The sequence below is a fragment of the Dipodomys spectabilis genome, unplaced genomic scaffold (assembly GCF_019054845.1).
Source record: "Dipodomys spectabilis isolate Male_0828 unplaced genomic scaffold, ASM1905484v1 ptg000365l, whole genome shotgun sequence".
In the NCBI taxonomy this organism is placed as follows: domain Eukaryota; kingdom Metazoa; phylum Chordata; class Mammalia; order Rodentia; family Heteromyidae; genus Dipodomys; species Dipodomys spectabilis.
In genome coordinates, this window is record NW_024871042.1 from 10,694,691 (window position 1) to 10,720,531 (window position 25,841).

Below are 25,841 nucleotides of genomic sequence, written 5' to 3' on the forward strand. Positions count from 1 at the left end.
AGGCAAAAAAGTCTGTTAGATTCCTATTTCATATTAATTATCCAAAAGCTGGCAGTAGAGGTGTGGCTCCAGAGGTAGAGTGCCAGCCTTGAGTGAAAATACTCAAAGAGAGCTCCTTGGACCTGAGTTCAAGCTTCAGTACCAGCACAAAACAGACAAACATGCAAACAAACACCACAGAACCCTTTGTCATCTTTGAGTATCATTTGATGGACACAGACAACCACCATGAACATGTCCAATTCTATGAACCTAGTCTTCTCTTGTGACAAAGTGAGAGAAATCCATGGCCTATGCCCTGGTTCTGTGACCTGCTTTGACCAATTCAATTAAGCAGAAGTGATGTCTGAACTTTCCAAACCTGAACCTTATGACTTTCCATGTCTATTCCTGCTGGAGGGGAAGCCAGGTAAAATTCTAGGTTCTCCTGAAGGTCAAAGAATCCATAGGGAGACCAGAGACATGCTACTTGACCAAACTGTCCTATATCTTCAGGTGTGTCAGTTCAGCTTGCCTAACCACCCAACTGATATGACCTAGAGCAGAGATGAACCATTTGTGATGAGCCTGATGCATTCCTGATCTATTCCAGAGCAATACGATACCTGTTGACAGTCTACCAAAGCACTTTGCAGAGTGATGTGCACATAACCAGTATCCAGCACGTTTCTGTTGAATATAAAATTAGGAGTAATACATGAAGATGTTGCTTATGCTACCTTCTTAAACTGTCTAACGACTGCAAGTGAATTAAGGTATTCTAATTACTGCCATTGAGATCAAATATTTCTCAACCTGGGAAGACTTCTTTGACCATGTCAAGTCATTATCCAAAGGCTATTTTTGATCTGATCTTTATTAATTATCTTCTATCTTTGTGTCTTTGACTTTTCTTCTATTATCTGCTCTAAAGTGAAAACTAAAGCAATTCCGAGAACTGCTTATAAGTGTTATTACATGCATAGAGTAAAATGATGGGCCAATTATTTGGCAATTTTATTTTTTTATTTGCTCGTGGCAAGTAAAGAAATTATTTTCCTTTTTGCTATGGAAACATGGAACCTATTTCCCTGCCTTTGAATAAAGTAGGAATACAATTTGGAGTGGCTATATGATTTTGCAATTCTGTGCACTTATTAAGAATTCTAATTTTGAATTCTTCATAATGCAGACATTCAGGGTAAGGGTCTAAATAAGTCTAAAACCGTCATGTGTTTGCAACTGGTGACTAATTTGTCTTATGCATTGTTTATTGTAATTTAGACTTGCCACTTCTTTCCTGTTATAAATTGCATAATAAGTCTAATTCACTTAATATATTTTTCCAGTTATAAATTATTATTTAGCAATTTATAACTGGAAAACATCTAAAGAATTGTGGAGTAGAAATAGATTTGGTTATGCTACAGAAAACTAGGATACAATTAAAGAATACTACTGTGATTCATATCAAGATTAGGAATAAGAACAACTATTATCTAAATTGCATTCTATTTACAGATCTTTCAGAAAGAACAGCATTTTCTTTGTTTAGGAAATATCGTGTCTTGTTTCAATACAAGCTTAGAAATTTGATTGCTATTCTTGGTCTACCCTCTTACATTCTATATGAAACATAGATGAGTGCCTTAAGGGTTGAATGATATAAGTCAAACACTTAAGAATTGCCTGATGAACATTAATAATTGAAAACTGCTAGCAAGTTTTTTTTTCAAAGCTATCCTTTTATTTTCTTTCCAGAGGTTGGACACTTCTACCAACACTAATGCTCAGCTTTTCAGAATTATGGCTATTAACCATAGAAACAAATGAGTAGTTGGCCCATCTTCATCTTCAGAAATGAAGAATGTAAGTTGAACTGAGATAAATCTTTTCGGTTGTGTGTGTGTGTGTGTGTGTGTGTGTGTGTGTCCCAATACTGAGGCTTGAATTCAGGGCCTAGGCACTCACCCTTAGGTTTTTTGCTAAAGTCTGGTATTCTATCACTTGAGACATAGCTCCATTTCTGGCTTTTTGGTGGTTCATTGGAAGCAAAAGTTTCGCAAACTTTCCTGCCCCACTGGTTTTGAATAGTGATCTTGAGATCTCAGCCTCCTCAGTAGGTAGGATTTTAGGAATGAGCCATGGGAAAGTGGCTCAGTCTTTTAGAGGATATGTTGGAAAGGCTTGAAATGGAAATGGAGAAAGGAGTAAAGGCAATTTAAGAGGGAGGAAATGTGCATTTTGAACCAATCATGTTAAAATAGGAAGAACCTTCAAATACTTGGCTTAGGGTAGGAAAAGAAATAAAGGAAAAAAAAGAAACTATATTTATTTACTTATTTATATATTTAAAAAGAAATTAAAGAACCTTCTGCCATTTCCTTTCTTTTTTTTGGGGGGGGGGTCCAGTCGTGGGGCCTGAACTCTGGGCCTGGGCGCTGTCCCTCAGCTCTTCAGCTTAAGGCTAATGCTGTAGCACTTGAGCCACAGCGCCACTTCTGGCTTTTTTCTTTTTTGCTCATGTGGTGCTGAGGAATCAAACCCAGGGCCTCATGCATGCAAGGCAAGCATTCTACCACTGAGCCACCTTCCCAGCCCGATGCCATTTCCTTTCTTTAAATTGCTCTTCTGTGTGTCTCCTATGCATTCCTTTCTGATGGACATTCAAAGAACTCAACCAGGGCAGAAGAAACCGAACTTCAAGGTTATTTTCTGCATAAAGTTAGAATATTTCCATAAACATCCAGGGGCTGAACCTCAATTGAGTTACTTTTATTGCTCTATAGTTGAGTATCTAGATTTGAAAATGTTTACTAAATTGAAAGTCACTGTGGGCTCTGCCCATACTCTGTCTGTGGTTCTTTAAAAAAGGAAGTCAGAAATGTCCATGACAATCATGAGCCGTGCACACACATCATTTTGTCACCCTTTTTTCTATATTTAAAAATCCACTGAAGAGAGAATGAAAGCATTTCTGTGGCAGGCATATCAGGGTTCTGAATTGCTTTTGTTTCTACAATGGCCTGATACTGAAATTCCTGGAAGATGACTTTAAAAAAAAATTGTTTTCAACTAAGTAGTTTGCTCACTTTTCTCCTTGACCACAGAAATGAATCCGGAGGTATAGATGCTCTTTAGGCCAAAAAAAAATCAAAACTATATTTTCTCCAAAAGTGAAACACAAAGTATTTAATTTCAGAGTAAAGTAACGAATGCATGACTTAACACTTTCATCCTGTAACTTAAAATTATTTTATTCATGTCCTTAAATCCCACTAGGAAAGAAATATTCCCGAGGTGATGACTGAAGAGGAACTGTTAATTAATCATTCCAGATAAAATGAACGACTGAGTGGAGATTATGGTGTGGTAGAGGGTTTTGTGTGGCTTGAAGAGAAAATAATTGACTCAGGATGTCAGGGCCATGAAAGAAAGGGTAAGATGGCGACACTGCACTTTAAACAGCTCATGCTCTGCAGTGCTTCATAATTAGGACAGAATTTGTTTAGGATATATGCGCCTTGAAAATGGACCAGGAGACACTTGTGCGCATTTTACATCTTGACAGTAATCACTTCCAATATTCTGCGAGGGATACCCAGGAGGGCACCAGAGATGCTCAGTGGCGAACAGTAACACATAATCGGTCTTCGGAAAGACAGTAAAAATCAGTGATCTGTGGTGTCTTACATGCTCAAGTCAATTAAATATGATTAATGGCTACCTGCGAGAGCAGGCGGGAGTTCTGCCTCTCCTCAGGGAGAGGGAAGGACAGTGGATACTGGCTTACCTTCCTTCTTTATATTCATAGAGGAGCTTGCCTGGAGCATCAGATTAGCTCCAGAAAATGCTTGTGAATTGATAAGAAGCAAAAAAAAAAAAAAAACCCCACCAGATTTCCTGAGCAGCAGGAAGAGAGTATTCAATGTCCCCCAGGGCAGGAAGAGCCAAGCAAAGGAAGCCAATGCTTTTCCTTGCTTCTGTACCAGCTTGGCACACCCCTTCCTTGTGCTGTGGGCAGTTGAATCTGTTATAACCAATTGACTTGCTGACACCCAGGACTGTGAGACTCCATGGAACAGAAAGAGAAACAGTTTGTGGGATGGGGAATACCAGTGGATCTGGCAATATGCTACAAGGAAAAACAGCACGGATTCACCGCAAGTCAGCCAGTGTGCAGGTGAGAGAATAAAAGCACATTACCTGTGCTGGTGGAGGCTGGTGCACAAATCCTTGTGGAGAGGGTGGGGCCTGAAGGACCTGCTGGGTGATGGGAGGGCCTGAGCCCGAGAACCCCCCTGTGGAAAGCTGCTGGGCTGTTGACGCAATGACATAGCTTGGCTGCTGGGCTGGCTGTGGCATGAGGGAGGGTGGGTAGACAGGACCGGATGGTGGCTCCGGAGTCTCTCCAGAGGACTGCCTGCTTAGACTAAGCTGGTTGAACTGGGCTGCTACATCATCTCTCTGCCATAGATGAAACAGAGGGGGAGATAATAGCATCAGTGTGGAAAGGAGGGAGCAGGCAGACCTGAGGCAGACCTGAGGCAGACCTGAGGCAGACCTGAGGCAGACCTGAGGCAGACCGGAGGCAGACCGGAGGCAGACCGGAGGCACATAGATTTGGGAGAGGGAAGGTTCAACTTGGAAACAAATAAGCAATGCAAGAGTCACATGAACATTCATGCTTCAACCCTCCCAAGTGTGTGTCAGAACTGCTACATAATTTGACCTCAATTTCCTCCTTCCTTCCTTCTTTCCTTCCTTCCTTCCTTCCTTCCTTCTTTCCTTCCTTCTTCCTTCCCTCCCTTTTTTCTTTTCTTCTTTCTTTCTGTCAGTCTTTCTGTCAGTCTTTCTTTCTTTCTTTCCTTCTTTCTTTCTTTCTTTCTTTCTTTCTTTCTTTCTTTCTTTCTGTCAGTCTTTCTGTCAGTCTTTCTTTCTTTCTTTCTTTCTTTCTTTCTTTCTTTCTTTCTTTCTTTCTTTCTTTCTTTCCTTCTTTCCTTCTTTCCTTCTTTCTTTCTTTCTTTCTTTCTTTCTTTCTTTCTTTCTTTCTTTCTTTCTGTCTGTCTGTCTGTCTTTCTGTCTTTCTTTCTTTCATCTGTGAGCTCCAGTTGCTAAACAGGTTTTCTACCACTTGAGTCATGGCCCCAGCTCTTTTTACGCTATCTTTCAGAGTCTAACACTTTTGCCTGAGCTGGACTCAGATTGTAGTCTTCAACACACATAGGGATGACAGATGCATTTCCCTACACTTTCCTTTTTTTTAGAAGATAGTTTCGTGCTAGCTTTTTGCCCAGGCTGTCCTTCCTTGCCCAGGGATCCTTCTAATCTCTGTCTTTGGAATAACTGATCTTACAGGTATGAGTCACAGTACCCTTCCAATGGGCACTATGATCATTCTAATCTTCCTTTTTCTACAGAAACAATTTAATCTGTTTTTCACTGGGGGCTCAGGCTCTTGGGGATGATGCTGCAGATAAGATGGGCTTGGTGTGCTTCCCAGAAGGAAGTTATCTCGTCTTTTCAGCAGCAATCACAGATCTGCATGCTGCATGAGAAGCTTAAGGCTATTTTCATTGTAAGCCACTGTTGCTGAAAACTGCCAGAACAAGTGTCACAGTGGGTTGAGGTGGTCACATGCCTATAGTAGGGTGCATTTGTTCACTGGCCTGCACTTACATTTAGGGGCAATGCCCATTCTTTCAGTATTGCCCCGAAAGACCTGCTACAGTCAAGGCAATGGAGGGAAACTAAGGATTGGAGTCCTAGAAGAGCATCTATGTCAGGAGCACAGGGTGCTGGCAGTTATGATATTGACTTAAATTTGGAGATTGGCCCCACTCAGCCCTCACACCAAGTTCTGACTTCTGACTTCTAACTCTGAGGGCATCAAACTCTTAAAAGAGGCTACAGAACAGAGAAACACTGAACACTTTTCAGACAGATGACTGCGGAGAAATGAGACGCTTAGGAATGAGACCTTCACAAACATACTCTCCCCCACCCCTCCACATCACACCTTCACAGTCAGCCCAGAAGCATCCCTATAACATCACCCAGATCTGCACAAAATATAGTAAGACCAATGAAAATGCTCGCTGTCCAGAAAAGTCATCTATATAGAATACTGTACCATGGGAAAGTGCTGTGTTGGAGACATAGGCAGAAGATGCTGTGGAGGAAAAGACACCGCAGGATATTGCACAGACTGGGAGCTGGCTTGCAGACCCTGGACAGACTGAAGGAAGGAAAAAAGACCATCAGGTAATGCAGGACCAGCAGGTAGAATGCATTCGAGTGTATACTACTGTCTCTAAAGGGTTTCTTACTTAGTTCACTGCAACCCGGAGAGGAAAACCAGCTGCCCAAGAAACGAAAAGGCCATGTACTTCAGAGCCCAACAGCCCTGAGGAGTGTTCATTTGCACAGAAAGAGCATATCTGATCTTTAAGAAGTTAATGGTGTATGTTGGATGCTAGTGGTTATATGTATCTGGTCTATATATCTGGCCTAGGAAGGGAGAACAGCGCTATATCTTACTCAACAGCACAGGAAAGAGTAGCCAGTGGATTTCAGAACTGACTTTTGTTCTTCCCATTGATAACAAACTTACTACTGATTCTTTGCAGACATAAGCATTTGATTTGTGATGGGAAAGGGTGAGGAGTGGGTGGAACTGTGAGTTCAGTCACCGTGACAAACATTCCTTGGGCATAACACAGCATTGAGACCTGAGAAAACACTGACTAATTTTCACCAGTCCTGGCTTTTTTTTTTCCTGTAGGCACATGCACCAGATGGGGAATTCAGTTCTATCTACACTTAAACATCAGATACCATTTTGTCACACTGGAGCCAAAGATTCTAGGCTTGATAGGATTTACTTAAGAAATTCGATTGGCAGCTGAGAGTACCCAATGGTACACCATCTTTGATGCACTATTTTTTCTGAAGACTGTGCAAACTTCCTCTCTCGGAGGCTTCCCTGCCTCTTGTTCAACAGCTGCTCACCTGAGTGACCAGAGGGCCTGCCATCTGGGGCTGCGGCGGCTGCATCTGCTGAGGCTGAGGTGACGGCTGTTGTGGGGGCTGCTGTGTGGGCTGCCCCCCTACTGTGCTGCGTAGGGGCTGCTGGCTGCCAGGTGGGTTGTATATTGCAGGACTTCCATCTGGATTCACAAAGGGTTGACCTGCAATGGAATCAGAAGCTGGTCTGGATGAGAGTTTCAGAATCTCCCTGGCAGAAAGAAACTCCTCAGACTAATATTCCCAAAGTCACCTAAAGTATAAAGAGGCAGGGCAATGGGAATCCAAGACTCCAGAGCCTGCACTATGGTGAAGATTTTCCTGCTTTCTGATCCTAACTAGATTAAAGTAGAAGTCAGTATAAGCCCATAGCAGTTTAAAAAGCAGCAAATAAACCCACCACCTTCAGAGAGCTATGTCAAAACTCAGTGTATCTGTGAACAGTGGCACCCAGTGGAGAAGCAATCTTCACGAAGCCATGTTTTGCTGCCCTGCTCCTCACGGCCATCAGCAAAATAATATACTCCAAGGGAGAGTGCCTGCTTCTCATTTATCCAACTCTAGCTACCTTCAGCACAAGTTATTTATCAATATATTGATGTTGCTTTTACTTTGCTTGGCCACCAATTCACAACCACTATCAGTTTCACAAGTGCATGCACAGAAGAACTTAATGTGTCCAGCTGGCCATCCCTTTTGGGGATGCATAGGGGTTTATAATTTAAAGTGATCTGTAATCAATTCAACATAGAACTGTCTTGTCAGGAGCTTATCTTGCCTTATGCAAAAATGACATGTCTTACTATAGTTTTTAAGCCACACTAATGATAGGGTGGCTTTATAGTTGAGCAGTTTTTCATCATCTGTAAAACAATCATGAGGACGGAAGGAATCAGCTACTTGTTTTGCTGAAGAGGAGGTGAATGCTCCCAAGAGGGTTCAGGAAGAGGAGGCCACATGGCAGAAAATGAAGGGCAGCAGGGGAGAGAGGGAAAGGGTAGATAAGGAGAAGAGAACCAGTCTCTCATACGTCAAGTGCCTCACACACACACAATCATAGCTCTTCTGTAGATGTGTACACTCCTTTCCATGTCATTGAAGTTAAATTGGAGCTTAGAGAGACCAGACAACATATATACATAGAGTAAGTGAGAGAACCAGGAAGAATCAGTAAGACCCCAGAGTTCATTCACCTTTCAGTGCACCACATCATTAAGTGAATTCTCCAAGTAGGCATAACTAGGAACCATGGCAACAACAATCACACCACAACTGAAAATTGTTACTCAATGAGTGAGAGGTCAAGCAAAGTGAAGAACAGGATTCAATGTAGAATCACAGTACTGGTAGAATCAGAACACACGGAAATGGATCTGTAAACTCTGGAGCTATTTATGAGTCTTTTCCTTTTTTCCATTCTTTGGAGCTCCTGCAGCCCTGCTGGAGGGAGAGAACAGAGTGCTCCTCCATGAGCTGAATTTTCTCTGGGAACCTGAGCAGAAGGCCTAGAAGGAGTTGGGCTCCCAGAATGAGGCCCAGAATGTTCTAGAGGAGGATCCCCTCCTCACTCTGGGCACTGTGGAGATGGTACAGATTGTACTCGGAGTTCTCTTACAACATCTATTCAAGTCCCCTCAACCTATGCCTCATTTGGAGATGCAGATCTTACAGGAGCATCATGTCCAGAGCTTGAAACATATGATGGCAGAAAAAAAGACTGGCTTAACAGCTAATAATACATATGAAGAGAAAGCAAGGCTCACCAATCATCTGAGGAAAATTAGAAAAAAAAAGGAGTAGGTGAGAGCAAGACCTAAAACCTGACTCAGAGAAAACATTATTCTAAGAAATAAAGTAGATATGATACTTCCAAAACAAGAACAGACTGTTAGAAAATGGGAGCTAAACTAATGAGCTAAAGAGAGTCTTCTCAGAAGATGAGGTAAAACTGGTCAATGGACATACCAAGAAATGCTAGACAACTCTGGCCATAAAGTTAATGCAAACCAAAACAACATTGTGCTTCTACATCACCATAATTAGAATAGCCATTATATCAAGAGAACAAAGGCTAACAGATGCTGGTGAGGCTATGTCCCAAACAGAACCCTAATACACTGTTGGCGAGAATGTGAACTTGTTCAACCACTCTGGAAAGCAGTGTGAAGGTTCCTCAAAAATTAAACATAGGGCTGAGAAGTTGGCTCAGTGGCTTGACTAACATGCATGAGGCCCTAGGTTCAATTCCTCAGCACCACATAAGCAGAAAAAAAAGCCAGAAGTGGTGCTGTGGCTCAAGAGGTAGGGCACTAGGCTTGAGCTGAAGTTCTGAGGGACAGCACCTAGGCCCAGAGTTCAGGCCCCACGAGCAACAATAACAAAAAAAAATTAAACATAGAACTATCCTGTGATCCAACAATTCTACTACTGGACATTTACTCAAAAGATTACAAACCAGGATACAGTAAAGCACCAGCACAGCCATGTTTATTGTATCATGGCTTAGGTATAGAATTAGCCCAGATGGTTTTCAATGGATGAATATATCTAGAACATATGGTATACATACATAATGGAATTTTATATATACACAATGGAATTTTAATCACCCATTAGAAAGAATGGTATCTTATCATTTATACAAAAATGGAAAGACCTGGAAAATATTATGTGAAATGAAGTAAATCAGGCATAGAGAGACAAAAGACGCTTGTTTTCCCTTACATATGGAAGTAGATTTAGCTTATAAACTGATAAGTAAATACATTGGGCGATATGCAAGTATATACAAATGTAACTGAAATATGGTAGATCCAAGGGAGATCTCAGATAGTATAATTCCTTAGAAAGGCAAAACCAAAGTTCAACAAAATAAAACACCAGGTAACAGGTACTTGAAAGAGGGATGGTGGGATGGGATCAAAGGGAAATGGGATGGGTAGACAACTGAGGAGAAGAGGGGATGAATGTAGTCAAGGATCCAATGTACATCCTTCAAAATTCAGAAGAGTGAAGGAAGGGGTAGCTGAGGGAAGGATGGGTGAGACTATTGAAAGGGGTGACATTGAACAAGATGCATTGTATTCATAAACTGATTTGCTAACTGGCAACTCTTCTGTACACTTCATAAAGATAAAAATAGGAAGAAAAAATAATGAAAAGAAAATTGCTCACAAAGAGATCTAGAATGTCCTGCAGTTGAAATCAGAAGAGTGATAATCAGAATAGTGATCCATCTGAGGGCACAGGAGGGAAGTGATTGGAAGGCTAGACATGTCTCTTATCTCACTGTGGGTGATGTGAATAATGCAAAATGTCCCAAGATTACCCTTCATGTGTGTGTGGGTCCTGCTCTTCAGCGAATTATGTTTCAACTATGAAGTGGGGCATGGTGAGAAGGCAAATGCTGAGGGTGTGGTGACTCAAGGTAAATGCTAGGGAGAGAAGAGCCAGTTCTTTTAAGGACTGTAAAGGAAGTTTATCATTCTCTGTTATTACCACTTGGATTGACTATGACTATATTTGTGTGTGTGTGTGTGTGTGTGTGAGAGAGAGAGAGAGAGAGAGAGAGAGAGAGAGAGAGAGAGACAGAGAGAGAGACAGAGAGAAAGCAAGAAACTTTGAATTCTATACATTATATAATAACCATTCGAGATAATATTTCATAACAAATGATACCATGCTGCCATGGGAAGTAAATGTGCCAGGAATAGGTTCACAGAGTAGCAAATAAGTCTCCTCAACCTTGTTTTTAATGTTCTTAATATTCTCAGCACTTGTTTTTCCTATTACTCAACATTTAATTTTAGCTATCTTTTGTTGTTTTAATTAGTTTTCTATCTTAAAAATAAAGTTTCTTCTAGGTTCAAAATCTGCAATCTATTCCCTCTTGACTTTAAATCAGGCAGTGACTAGCTCTGTGTATTCTATGATTTATACAAATACAGATACAATTACAACTGAATACAAGAAATTAGCTTGCAAAACAGCTGCTACACATTGAAGTGAAGGGAAAAACTTGCCTGGGCCTGGGTCTTTCTGGCTTTCATGTGCTGCCTACCATAGATGAAATGTGCCAGGGCACTTGAGTGCACTGAGTTCAAAACAGGGGATTAATGGATTAAATGCTGAGCAGTCATTCTTCTTAAATATATGACATCAGATGAAAAATTGTTCCATTAACATGGTCCGTGTTAATGTGTTTAATGTATTAGATAGCATCTCAAAACCATGTGAATGATAGTGGCCAGTTCTGCTATTTATTCCAGCAAAACATGAAATTAATTAATTAATAATTAACTCAATTTGGTTTTTCCCCATAGAAGCTTATAAAGGTACAGGTAACAAGGAGTCTCACAAATAATTCACATAAGAAACAAGGTAGTTACATGACCTTGACACGAAGATATTTCTGTTATCTACCTTACAGAAAGGTAATTAATCAGAGAGAAACAGAAAGGATGGGACAAAGAGATTTTCTTCTCTAGTGTTTCAAAGTTATATGCAAATGATGGGGTGTGCAGTAGGCAATGATGAACTTGGGCTGGGAAAGGATATATTTATGGAGACTACCCCAAAATTCCATAAGAGTGTTAAGAAAAATGGAAAGGGAATCACATTGGATAACTAGATTCTAACAATCCAGACAGCAATCAAAGGTATTGCATTATGGAAGCCCGTCAGGAGCACTTGAAAGAAAACAGTGGTAAAAGGTTCCTCAGAATGTGGCCCTTGCCTCTGGCCAGCCCTCACATAACATAACTGCATTTGTGCAAGATAAAAGCAGAGCAAAAGGGCAAGCTAGCACAGATGGTTATTAACTAGTATGTGGGGATTGCCTATTGGCATTTCTATGATATGCTGAGTTAACAGAAAATAGCCCAGCAAAGATGAACTTTCTGCTAATATTTCCCAGAAGGAGACTGGTGTAAGAGAACTGGAGGAAAATCAAGTCCAGAGTCCAGACTTGCCTTTCATGAATGACTATGTTGTATAAAACACTGTGACACACAGCCCAATCATCCAGATAGCTAAAGAGCAAATAAAGAATAATCATGAGGTCCTGAGTTAAATTTGGGCTGGCCGAATGCAGAGGGTAAGGCCAAGACAAAAGCTAAACCTGCTAAATGTCCTGGAGAAATCTTAGAAGCAGAGGTGGGTGAGTCTATTCCAGTGTGCCTGATCACACTCAGGAAGAGCTAAGCCAATGGTGCTGATGAAGGAAGTTTCACTGCCGATTCATGCAACAGATGTGTGACTAGGAGCTCTGTGGAGTTTTCCAAACATGGCTTGTCTTAGTCTGTCATCAGATTTGACATGTGAACCAGATAGATGACATTAGGCAGAAAACTGCCCCACTTTCCAGACCAATATCTGTAGTGAGTATAGATACTACTTCAGTGACATGCAATCATTAAGCACTTACAGTGTGCATAAAAGTCTAATCCACTATTGGGCAGGCAAATGATAAAGTAAAACAAGATCAAAAGATGGAAGGGGTTATGAATGTGTTAATAACAAGGAAATACACCAGAGGACAATGCATATGAAAATCAAAGTAGACCAAAGCTCTTGGTATGTAACACCACATTTTTTTTCCATGTCCATGATAGAAGGTTTATCTAGGAAAGAGGAAGAGGTATGGTTTCTAGTTGACAGTATGTGCAGTAAAAGATGAGTACACATCAAAGGAGATGAATAACAAATTAAGTCATATGAGAAATTAGATATATACATTAATGTGCATAGATATACATAGGCAAATCTATCTCTATCTATCTATATAATATATATTAGATGCTTATAAACACAGATGTGTGTACATTTTCTGTTTAGAAATACAAGGACACTCCAGAAAAAAGAAACATAATTTCTTGGATCCCACAATTAAACTATACTATAAAATGTAAGAATATGTTTTCTTTCTGGTCTTGGACATTTTAATGAGTAGACTTTGTCAGATCAGACAAATGTGTGTTTGGAAAAACTGCAACAGTATTATTATATCCTTTCCCTTAGTTGAGATCTTTTTTCAAGAGAGATATTTTGATAACAGCTCTAAGTGACTCCATTCAATAAAGAAGAATTGGGATGTGGCACAAACAGCGTTCTACTTCTTTTCTCTGTAAACAAGATTATAGATGATAATATACACATACACATGCACAACCATGCCAACAATATTCCTGCATCATATCCAAAAATAGTTTGCCGAGCTTGGTTGAAATGCTGTAATTTCGCTTAAAGCAAGCCACTTAAAAGAATGTATAGCTTGCATTCATTCTATGAGCCCTGTATCTCAATTAAAAGTGAAAGAGTTTTAACCAACAGAGAGACAGATTGATGCCCAGAGTGATGAATATGCTTCTAGCTTTTTCCAATTTCCTTTATGGTACATGCAATAATCCAAAGAAAATACAAGCTATCCACAAACCCTCCTTAGAAGTTTCTAATCTGGAGCTTCTAAATGGTTTTCAATAAAATGAATATGTGCTGTTTTCCTCAAGTTTATGGCATATTCATATCATCTCCATCTCCATCCTTTGATAATGTGCCATATGTTTTATGAAAATGTAGCAATTATTCAAGTAACTATTTTCTGATCATTTTCATGTTTCTCTGACTTTCCTGATTGCAGTAGCACTAGCTGTGTGAAGATTGAGTTAGATCACTTGAATGAGATGTTCATCGGTTTTGCATTTTCAAGCTTAACTTATTGAAGAAAAGAGTTGAAATGTTCTAAGCTTAACCTCAGATCTATTTTGAAACAATTCATTTTCTTTTTCAGTCACTAATAACGGCCACTTAAGAAGTAACTTATCAAGGACAAGTTTCTCAAACAAAGACCTCTACCACAGCCTTGCTAACACATCCAGAATGTTAGCACAGGAGCCCTCCATTGTGAACAGCTGACTTGTGATTTTGCAGAGGGTTTGTGACTTATATTTATTCCTAGTACCCTCTTCTTCCGTACCTGAGGTACTTGAGAGCTCAGGTAAAATTACCTCTTGCAGAGAACTTTTTCATGTAGCAAGAGTTGCTCCATGTCTTTGCTAATGTTGGGGCCTCTCTGTCCCAAGACCATTGGAATTCTTATAACACCCCACTGATCCACCAGAACAATGCAAATTTAAAGAGGCAATAGCCACTCACCACGGATGAAACCATGGTCAATTTTCCAAACCCTTATCCCTACCATCCATGTGGATTTGCTCTCAGTGCCACTGCTTCTTATTTATCCCCTCTGAAGTTGCTGCGTGGAATTATGTTGATGCAAAAGCAGCTTCTCTATCTAAAAGCTTGCTGAGTTTCCAAGGATGCCTCAAGGTCCTGGAATAGTTTTGGTTCAGATTCCGTCTCATGTGGTACATGCTAGCCAGAGGATGATGTCTGAGAAACACCCATTAGTTGTAATTCTACTATAAAACAACAATAATAAAATTCTACAAAACAGTCTTTCACCACCCCCTTCCACCCCCCACCAATGTCCATTCAGGAATTTTCAGACAACGCACCTACAAGTTCAAAAATACCAAATGCAAGAATAAAACCTCTGATAATCTTTGGTTCTCTGCTCACATGGATGGTGACTAACCTGTATGTGGATTAAGAAGGAGGCTTCCGGGAGGGATGCCTGTGGCAGCTTCAAGTGGAAGGAGGATGTAGCTGGTGCTGCTGTGAGGGACCTGGCCTCCTATTCCATTCTCTGCATAGGGCAAACAGCCAGGGGATCCAGTTGCCAAGGTGGAGGCCAGGGGTGTGCTCTGGAGAGGGGCGTGGGTACGGGACAGTGATCCCGAAGAGCCTGCACTGCTGGAAGACTCAGAACCTGGTAGAGAGAAAAGGAGGTAGGAATCAACCAGGCATTCAGAACACAGACAAGCAGAGAGACAAAAAGATCTGGGACTAAACGCTCGCTTTTCTATAACCAATCGATTCAAGAATTGGACAGGTGAACTGTAGGACAAGGTTAACTAAAGACTCTCCCATATTTGGGCTGTCATTATACAGGCATTTTTGCTCCATAGTTTTTAAAAATTTGAGGACAAGAAGGACTGAAAATGAGCACAGTCTCACTGTCTTCACATACCACTAAATGATAAATTGGCGTTCAGAAATTTACAGCCCTGAAGTCACTACCTGTAAATTCCCATACCTCAAGTAATTAAGGCCACAAATGGACCTTATTGAGTGGGAATGGGTGCAGAAGTTAAGACACTGCAGCTGAAGCAGGGATCTGAGGATATGCTGACCACATACATGTTTCAAAGTACTGTTTCCCTAACACCCAGATGATGAAATGTCAGAGAGGCATGGGTAGAAATAGCTTTTTTATCCCCTATATGAGTAGGACAACTGGATAATTTCCTATTGAGCATATAGCATGTTCAAGTGAACATATTTAAAAGGGAAACAGGTAATTCTGGGGATGGAGCCTAAGGCCTTGCAAATACTAGGCAAGTCTTCTAACACCAACCTATATCTTTATCCCAAGAAAGAACAAATAGAAAAATCAAACCACATCTCTTTTAAGATCTCAGGAGAGCATGCAGAAGATTACAAGTCAAGGGAAAATGAAAAAAAAAATCTGGACTTTGATTCTTTCTAATCTTCTGAGCAGGGACAGCTTTGAACTATTGAATATTAGTTTCCTTTGGTATAAAGATGGAACAACGTAGAGTTTGGATATTAAAAATTAAAGATAAAAAATGATGTGAGCAATCGAATATTACACCTCATATAAACTATATAAGAAAAAGTGGGCATTATTTATTTTAAGGCACATGGAATACTATATTTCATATATTTGAAATTATTGTTACTAATAGCAAGGGCTGTGCCTTCAGTGTTTGTGAGTCTTTCAGTTAGATGGAGTGTCTCTCAGGTAACATAGGAGGGAACTGGCTGGGAAGAGGGGGTGCAAACAGATTGAAATGTCACAATCAGATCCAAAGAATGAGTTAATTTTCGCTTTAGATAGGTGTCATTAATTACTGATTCACAGTAGCATTTTCCTCTGGAACCTGGGGGGAAATTAGCAACATCAACAGGAAGGCACAGGAGATAATATAAATGTTTTCCTTTCACAGGTTAAAAGAAGAAAGACTAAATTGGGCTTCAAATCTCAACACTTGCAAGGGTAGATATGAAGTCACACTTCCTTTGCATATCAGCTAAGCAGCAAACAGGAAGTCAGGCCTTAGAAATGGGTCTTTCTGCTGAACTCTGAACACTGCAAATGTTGATCACCTAACTTACCTCTCAGCAGCATGCTATACTGAGATTCTTGACTTTTTAAAATGGATATTAGAAAAAAATGATAAACAGCTCCAAATGAGGAATGCTCAAAGATTTAAAACAAACTGTCATTGATATTTGAAGACTATAGTATTTCACGAATGGAGGGTTAAAGATTTCTGTTTTCCTTTGCTCAGGAATATAATGACAGTCAAGGCAAGAATATAAAAGGTGTGACCACAAAAAAGCACTATGCTAATCACTGTCTATGAACTAGCAGCCATGATTATCCCAGCAACCTCATCCAGAAGATAAGAACAGATCTCCACACAGGTTAAACTGATTTTCACTCAGTGACAACTTCACTCTGGGGCCATGCTCTAAGCCTGTCAGCCACAATGTCATACCTGCTCCCCCACTCCACCCCACTCCACTTCATCCCATTCCACTTTCTGCGATTTAAGGGACAACGAAGCCTGGGCAAAGTTCTAGAACATGCTAGGCAGACATTCAAAGCTACTCACAGTGGAATGCTGTTGAAGTTGGGCCCTACAGAGGATTGGAGGAGAAAAGAAGAGAAGGCAGAGCAAAGGGAGAGACTTAGGTGAGCTCACAAGAAAGAAAACAGAAAATGAAAAAAAGGAAAGAAATCACTAGACAAAGTGAAATGGAAAGCCAGGAAGGGTCAGAGAAGAACTGAGGAGCCTGGACAGACTCTCTAGGAGAAGCAGAAATCTGCCAGGGAAAAGTTTCTAGGTGCTGGTTCTAGTCCCTGCCACTCATTAAGCTTTGTTCCTCAGGTATTCTTCAGGTGCGCCTTTAACTTCCAGCAAATTCTTCCATAAAACACAAGTCCCCAGACTGAAGCCAGAGCAATTAGGAAGAAGTTGGTTACAAGTTCTCCCATTTGGCTAAGCGTTAGATAGGTTTCTTTCAGACACCAAATCCCTCTCTGACCTCTCTTTTCTTAGACTTTTAATGTGTTTTAAGATAAGACTCTCTCCTATCAGGTCTTTCTTAAAGACCTGGAAACCATCATTAAAATGCAATCGCTAGGACAGGGAAAATCCCAGGTCTGATGGGCAGAAATTGGTACTTGTACTTTTATTTCAAGGCAACCAGACTCCAGGGACCTATTTCTAAGCCTGAAGACTATAAGCTCACACTTCTGTTATCTGCTCAACCCTCCCTCTGTGATTTAAGGGAGAACCAAATGGGAAAGAAATTCTAGGAGATTCTAGGCCTACATTTAAGTATGTGTCTTAGGCAGGAATTTAAATGTAGAGGATTAAAATATGGAGACTTTAAATATGAAGCTGTCCTGAGGCCATATTGTCTTCAAGTAAATGAAGAAGGAACAAGAAAAAAATGAAAGATGAAGCATAGGAGGAGAGAGGTGAGGGGGTGGTGGAGTATGATTAGGGGTCTCTGCTTATCAAATAGTTACTATAATCTCCTACATTTTTTCCTCCTTGATCAACTGGTCAAACAGTGGTATCAAACAATCCTTATACTGTTGAGACTTAAAACTGCTTTTTATTTCATATAATTTTTTGTTTATTGCAGAAACTTTGTCAAGAATATTTCATATATAATTCAACCTTTGAAATAATATAATCCAATGGCTTTTAGTACACTCTCATGGTTGTACAACCACCAGTGCTACCTCATTTTAGAAACCCAGAAGGCAATCTGTGTGCCCTTACTGTCATCCCCACATATCTTAATCCCTACTCTAATCCTAGGAAAACTCTGATTTTAATTCTGACTCAATAGATAGGGTCTATTGTAGACATTTCACATAAAATGAATCATAAATTATGTGGTCCATTGAGAATGGCTCCTTTGATTTAATACAACGTTCAAGGCCCATCCATGCTGTGGCATGAATCTGTAATATCATTCTTTCTTCTTTCAGACTCATTAAGGGTATAATTGACATTTGATAGATTATACATATATATATGTAGTATATGTGTATGTATAGGTGATAGATTTACATCGTACAATGTGACATTTTGATATATGCATACCTTGTGAAATACTGATTCAAAATTATTCACAGAAAAACTCATTTATTAAGAAAGATAATACTATATTTTCAAGTTTGGAAGAGGAGGCGGGAAACTTACCTCAATTATTACATAGCAAATATACTGGTATATTACTAATCACATTGACTAGTTCCCTTCCCAACAACATCCAGAACTTTCTTTCTTATCCCAGTGTTTAAAAGCACCCCTACATTTTCAGTCAGTGGAGTTGAGTTCTCTCTCTCCTACTATAATAACCTTGGTTCCTATTACAATTCTTGGAATAAAGCTTTCCTTGCCTATTTAGCTCAGTCACTGGGAAAAACAAAAACAAAGAAAGAAACAAGAAAAAAAAAACATTAATTTTGCCTCCACAAGGAGGATTTTTTCTTAATAGCTACAAAAAAACCCTTCCATATTCAGAGGGTTATTCCATAGACTAACTTAAAGCTTTAGAAATTACAGGAGAAAGAAAGTATCAACATAACAAGATCATGAAGTGGTGGAAAGATAAGGAGGATCATACTGGATTCAACAATACTCTAGGAAGTAGACAAGGAATTTAAGAACAGCAAGAATACCCGTGATATCTATAAAACAATTTATCAGGCCACCTACAATTGTTAAAGTAACAGGACATCTGATTACTACAGAGCACTTTATTTTCAAAATGTGTTTGCCCTATAAACAACATCAGCTATTAACTGGAAACTTATTAAAACTGTACAAATCCAGGTGCCATCCCATGCTTATTAATGACTCAGAAACCTTGGGAGTGTGGCTACAATGGGGATTGTCAAAAATTGAAGCAGTATTGTATAGGCAGAAATAGCTGCCATTTTTCAACCTTATGTCTGTTTCTAAGAAAACACTGAACTTATACACAGTGTACTAGAATTCCAGTAGTCTTCACAAGAAGAGTGGAATGGTATCATTGTTCTCCATACATGTGTGCTGAGCCCCCAGCAGGCAGCTTGGGCCTTAGGAACATCAGAGGCTCATGCCTGTACTTTTTACTAACCCAGAGACCAAGATCTGATGATCATGGTCAAAATCAGCTGGGGCACAAAAGTCCATGAGACCCTTATCTCCAATTAACCAGCAAAAGAAAAAAAAAGAAGTGAAGATGTGGCTCAAATGGTAAAGCACCAGTCTTGAGCAAAAGAGCCAAGCAGGAGTGAGAAGCCATGAATTCAAGTCCCTATACCAACACATACACACACACACACACACACACACACACACACACACACACACACAGATATTTGTTCAGACCTAAGCAGGGGCTTTTTATGAAAATGAAGTTAAGCATCGTTTGAAGACAGAACAAGTTTCACTATTATCCCACTCAAGCTAGAACCTCTGTAATTAGAAAAGGAGGAAACGTAGCTTAAATGTCACAGGCTAGATTTGATTTCTGGAATGGCTTAAAAAAGAGTTTGTAATTCTCTTGTGAACAAAGAGGCAAGACATCAGAACATTGTGATGCTCTGAAGTATATAGCAGCAAGGCTAGAGCATCACTCCATCAATCCCTGTGGAAACTTTTAAGTTTTTTTTTGATATCCTATGGGGATCTCCCTTAATTTCCTTTCCCCTTTCCATGCCTACACCTTGACAAGCTTTCAGATGGTGACACTTAAGTTAGGAGTAAAAAAGAAAAAAATGTCTGGAGTACCTAACAATCCCTAATCATCCTTTAAAAAACATGGCATTTGAGCAGTTTTGAAGGGTCTTAAATGTTCCCAAAGAGCTTTGCTTAGGAAGTGACTGGGAATTAGTACATGGGAGACAATGATGATTAGTTTTAAAATCTTAAGAGCTCTTTTGGTGTGCTGGAATTTGTAAGTGCACCACTTAAGATACTTGGTTTCTGCATGTTAAGATTGCAAACTATTTAACCTTACTTAGTTTACAAGAGCTCAAGTGTACCAGAGTGCATTTGGATTGACTTGATTTCAGCTGCTTCAGTGCTGGGTAGGAGAGCAATTAATTAGAATTAAGAAACCCAAAGCTCAACAAACTAGTGAACGGAACTAGCAAGAAGAAAGAAGGAGCTGACCTGTAACTCTTCACAGAGTTCATTGTTAGGGACTTGACTAAATGCTATTTATTTCCTTCCTATGTAGGAAAATATGAGATCATTTCTCAGGAGGAATCTGTCTATGACACAATTAAGTTAAAGTACCACCATCATGAATGATGAGACCCAAAATGAGTGTGGCTAGGAAAGTCTTTAGTCCAAAGCTGCCTCATCCATACTCTGATCAGGTTTTTCCCTCCCCTACAGTGTTCTGCACCAGTCTCTCATTTATCTATCACTCTAGACCCATGAGTGCTCCACCAGCACATACGTGTCATACTGAGTTCTGAACCCACCAGTCTAGCCAAAGCCAGTGATTCTGCTTTTCTGAGACAATAAAATGTCTTTTATCCATCAGTTTCAAGCTGCTTCAAGTGAATAGTTCTACTAGATCATTAACCCTCATCTCCTCAGGAACAGTTATGCTACTTCAATTACTTATCTCAGACTATCACCTTTGAGAAAGGAGAGGTGGAGGGACACCACAACCAACCAACCAACTAACGAAAATGAGGGGGACAGAAAAAGATACTTGCATCTATCAACACAGACACTCTAGACCTCTCTTAGAGTCAATTTTTCCCCTTTTGCTAGGAAGGAATGAAAACATCAAATGGCATAAAGAAAGATGAGAAAGAATAGCTTGGTGTATATTGAGACTTTCAGCCTTCCCAACACTTTCATCATCACATCTCAGATGAGGACACGGGTATGTATAAGTAAAATCATATGCTCACTGTCATACCAACATTATGCTAATGTAAGAGATAAGCCTACCAATAGTATAATTGTCTTTCAGGAGGCTGCATGGAATAAATCACAAAAGTCATCTAATTTAAACTTTACTGGGAAAATGTAAGCAAAAGAACTTAGGTGATTAAACACTACTGAAATGAGTCCGAGTTCTACTTTTTCAATAGTCTGCATTATTTTTAAATAAGGAAACTGAGTACTAGAGAGTTTAATAACTTGAGACAGGCACATGGCTAGAAGGATGTACTAAGCTATATAGCTAGCATTCTCCTTCCCAGAACATAGAGCAATCTGCATCATGGCTAACAGCTCATTTAAAGTCAAAGACACTGCTACAATTTGGATAAATTTTAAAAAATGCCAACAGGGTGCTGGTGGTTCAGGCCTATAATCCTAGCTACTCAGGAGGCTGAGATCTGAGGATCGTGGTTCAAAGCCAGCCCAGACAGGAAAGTCCATGAGACTCTTACCTCCAATAAACCATCAGAAAACTGGGAGTAGTGCTGTGGCTCAAGTGGTAGAGTGCTTGTCTTAGGCTGAAGAGCTGAGGGACAGCACTCAGGCCCAGAGTTCAAGCCCTATGACCGACCATAAAAAACAAAACAAAACAAAGCAAAAAAACAATACATGAACCCATGTAGTACTAAGTACCTGTTTTGGACAGCTTCCCGGCACTCCTGGTACTGGATGCGCTGTCACCCCTGGTCAGCACCGTGATGCCCCCAAAACTCGCCGTCTTAGTCATGGTAGGCCGTAGGTTGCGGTTAGAGCTGTCAGAGTCTGTGCTGCTCCAGGCCCTGTGGTGGTCAGACCACTTGAGTTCGTTCTCTGAGCTGCTTTGCCGACTCCCAGATGTCCTCCCTGAGCTGTCTCTGTTGCCCCTGGAGCATAGCACCAGAAAGATACATGGGAACAGGGCTATGTCACTCACAGCACTCTTCCTGGAGGCTTATCTTACACAGGACCCTTCTATTCATCATCTTTAATGAACCCAATTGTCCCCACAAATAGGCTACCGATATCCTGATGATGGATAGACAGATACCGCACCACATACAACACAAACACTACAAACAGAAAAGTCAAACCTAGAAATGTCACATGATTCCTCTGCCAGGGATGGAGAAACAAACTAGACAGACATGGTATAAAATGTAGTCATTATCTCCTGGAGAGAGGATAAGGGGATAAGTTCTCCTGACTCACGTAAACAATGATATTCAGAAGTTATTATCATCGTTAATGAGTCTAAAAGTAATTCCCACTAAAGAAGAGCCCTTCTTTCTCTTCAGTGTGAAATGATTGTCCTGAAAAAAATTGTACAAAGTCTAGACAGACTATTTATTAATTCATTTTCCATCTTTATAACTTATGTGATATTTGAATTTACCAAGGCTTTGATAGACAGACTAGAAATTACAGAATTTACTCTATCAGCCCATAGTAAGGACATTGCCCAGTGAGTTTAGCCTTCATGGTCGAAGGGAATGGGGTTTTAATGCTACTCACATTAAAGCTTATCAAAACTACAGGGCCAATGTTCTAGAGAAATCCAAAACTTTCCCAGGCAATCAATGGAAATACTCGACACACCATTGTGTGAAAGAATTCATTCTTTTCAAATTCAAAGAGAAAGACATTGGTGTACTGGAAAGATTCCAGTAGCCAGAAGTGAATTTCACGGATTCCAGAGTATCTTTAAGCAGTATGCAAAACTGAATGTGCTCTATTTGGAAATGTGACTCAATTTGCATTTTCATTGCTTTCCAATCTGCTTAAGGACTTACTTTGTTGATATTTCCAATTTCTTTTTTTTTCTGCACATGAAAATAAATCCATAATTAAAGCACCCTATGATTCTTGTGGATTATACATAAATGGAGGGGAAATTAATCATGTGCAAGAAATGTGACCCCTAATTTGATATCAATAGGTAAGGTAACACATTGAACTCTTTCATGTGGAAGGTTTGAGCTCAGGGCCTTGGCACTGCCCCAGGCAGCTCAAGGTTGGGATTTTTACCTCTTGAGCCACAGCTCTACCTACAGGTTTTTGGTGCTAATTAAGGACCAACACAAAAACTATTGCATCCAATTAGTTTCATGGCCTTCCCTTCCTAGGTTGGTTTTGAACTGCATTCCTTCAATCTCAGACTCCTATATAAGCTAGGATTTCTGGCATGAGCCCCACATGCCTTGCTTCACATTGAATTATTGAATCAAATATCACACATGTGCATCAGCAGCACAAAGGACAGAGCACCAATCAGCCAAATTGTACATGAAGTACACATAAACAGTAGGTTTTGCTCCAACTTTGCTTTCCTAAACTTCTTTTAGGAAAATTTGAGAAGTTAAATAGATCCAAGAGAAAATAAAATGAAATAACTAATATATAAAGGGAAGCTTATAAAAGCAGATAGGACAAAGAACAGAAAACTTGGAAGACAGAAACCACTGGAAAGGTGGAAATAGATGAAATCTTCCATACCCTGTGAGCTGTTCAATATTTTCTTACAGTCTCTGCTCTCAGAAATCAGAAACAATGACTACCTGTGAAGAGACCTGCCTACCAGAAGGAAGCACTCCTACTAACAACACATGACTTTACCTCTTGATACTCTTCTGAAATTTAAGAAAGCCACAGGAGGCAGGATGTATAAAATCGGTCTCTTCTAGAGTTTCCTGTTCCATTCTTGGGTTTTCTTCCACTGTGCAAATCCAACTTTGTGCTTTTTAAATTCTGATTACACTGACTCAGTTTAGCTTGGGCTAGATCATTTTTTGCTACACTGGATGGACCAAGACATGGCACTAATCTCCTCTGTAGCCAATCAGGATACTTCTTATAGAAAACACTTGTCCTTAGATTCATCACGTAGAATGCCACAGAAGAAAGCTGTCCACATGCAGCAGGGAGGGGGAGACCTTTATTCCATCTTTATTCTGTTTTAGTTCTCTTTCTTCCATGACTTTAGTATTTCATGAGAGGAATCTGGACTTGTAACAGTAGTGCTGAGATCTTAATTGTCAAAGTGGTAGATACCATTTTTAGGGGGTCTAAGGTGCTAGGTCATGGTGTGTACCCTTTGGACTAGAGCTTTTTCTAAACTTTGTGTGTGTGTGTGTGTGTGTGTGTGTGTGTGTGTGTGTGTGTGTGTTGCTTTCATTGAATAACCTGCTCAATGACCTTAGCTGCTTCTTTTTTTTTCTTGCTTTTTAAAAAAAATTTAGGCCTTAGCTTCTTAACATCTATTCTGCCAGCTCAAATCATTGCCCCAAATCATGATTTGCCTGTTTTAACAGACAGAATTAAATTACTGCTTTAGGGAGTTAGCATTAAGGAAATTTACTCTATCCCATTTTATTTGATGATTTCTAGATATGTGCACATTGAAATATACTTTATACTTCTCTAGGTAATGTTCCTTTCAACAAGGTCTAGCTGAGGTTCTTTACCTGTTTGTGTTTAGTACAGAATCACAAATATCAAAGGAAACCTAGGCTCAAGTCCATACCCATCTTCCTGCATTCAAAAATCTTTCCAGCGGGGATCCAGGAGAAGATTGGTTATTGGAACTGAGGCTGAGGTGTAATTCTAGTTATCATGCAAGCACTAGTTATTAAATTTGGTCCTCACGCATGTACCCTGAGTTCTGTTTCTCTGGTGATTTACAACTGATAACATTTATTTTCCTTCACTTCTGTACATTGTATCGTTATTTATTGCCCAAGCAACGAATGATGTACACTTAGAATTGCCTTTACAATTATGTCGCTGGTTTTGTGCTAAGTTGCCTTTCTGGTTCCTTTGCTTGATGATTTTGGTGGGTGATAGGACTAGTATTTTGGATGGCTGACTTGAGTCTAGCTCTTCTAAAAGACTATTGGGGGGCTATATAAAACTAACTTAAAGCCAAGAATATGTATGTTTTCTGTATCTGCTTAAACAAACTAGGTTGAAGTGTGTGAGTCGTAGGGGTAATGATAAATTTAATTTTTTCCCTCTTTCTTTTTAAAAGAGAAATGCAAGGCTATCTGATTAATAATCAAGTATGAAAAAAATGTCTAAAATTATGGGAAGTTAGACTATGTAATTTGATCTAGAAAAGCAAAAGAAGTTGAAAAATATCCATCTTTTTTGTTTTTTTACAAACTATAAGGGAACAAATTATCCTGTTAGTTTATAATTTTTTATTATTTTTTAATCTTTATTATTTTGTTGGTATGAAGTTTGAACTCTGCTTGCTATGCAGACTCTACCACTTCAGCAATGCCCTCAGCTCTCAGACCTTGTTGACTTTAATTAGTTTTCAGGTAAATTCTCATGTTCCTTAACTCACTTGCATCCCCTTGGGTTTGGATCTCCATCCTCCTACTCATTTCTCATGTGCAGCTAGTATGATAGTTAGGTATCACTATGCCTAGCTTGTTTGTTGAGATGTTATTTCACTAACGTTTTGCCTTGGCTGGCCTCAAACTTCACAAATCTCTGCCTTTTAAATAGCTGGGATTACAAGCATGAGTCAATTAGCCTGGCTTACTCTTTTTTTGGGTAGGGGGGTGGCGGGGATGGTGGCAGTGCTGGGGCTTGAACTCAGGGCCAGGACATTGTGCCTGAGCCTCTCTGTGCTCAAGGCTAGCACTCTACCACTTGTGCTACAGTGCCACTTCTGGCTTTTTCTGTTTATGTGGTATTGAGGAATCGAACCTAGAGCTTCATGCATGCTGG

The 25,841-nt window shown here is 39.9% G+C and overlaps 1 protein-coding gene across 1 annotated transcript in view; it reads right to left on the reverse strand.

Annotated features, from left to right (window-relative positions):
• Window positions 1-25,841, reverse strand: part of Arpp21 (cAMP regulated phosphoprotein 21) — a 118,403-nt gene that overhangs the window by 52,423 nt on the left and 40,139 nt on the right. Inside the window, exons 13-17 of the mRNA XM_042666448.1 lie at window positions 21,762-21,991; window positions 14,600-14,833; window positions 6,991-7,169; window positions 6,113-6,217; window positions 4,186-4,446 (exon numbers count right to left, since the gene is read on the reverse strand). Coding sequence (XP_042522382.1) covers window positions 4,186-4,446; window positions 6,113-6,217; window positions 6,991-7,169; window positions 14,600-14,833; window positions 21,762-21,991 — 1,009 coding nt within the window. The remainder of the gene's footprint in view (window positions 1-4,185; window positions 4,447-6,112; window positions 6,218-6,990; window positions 7,170-14,599; window positions 14,834-21,761; window positions 21,992-25,841) is intronic.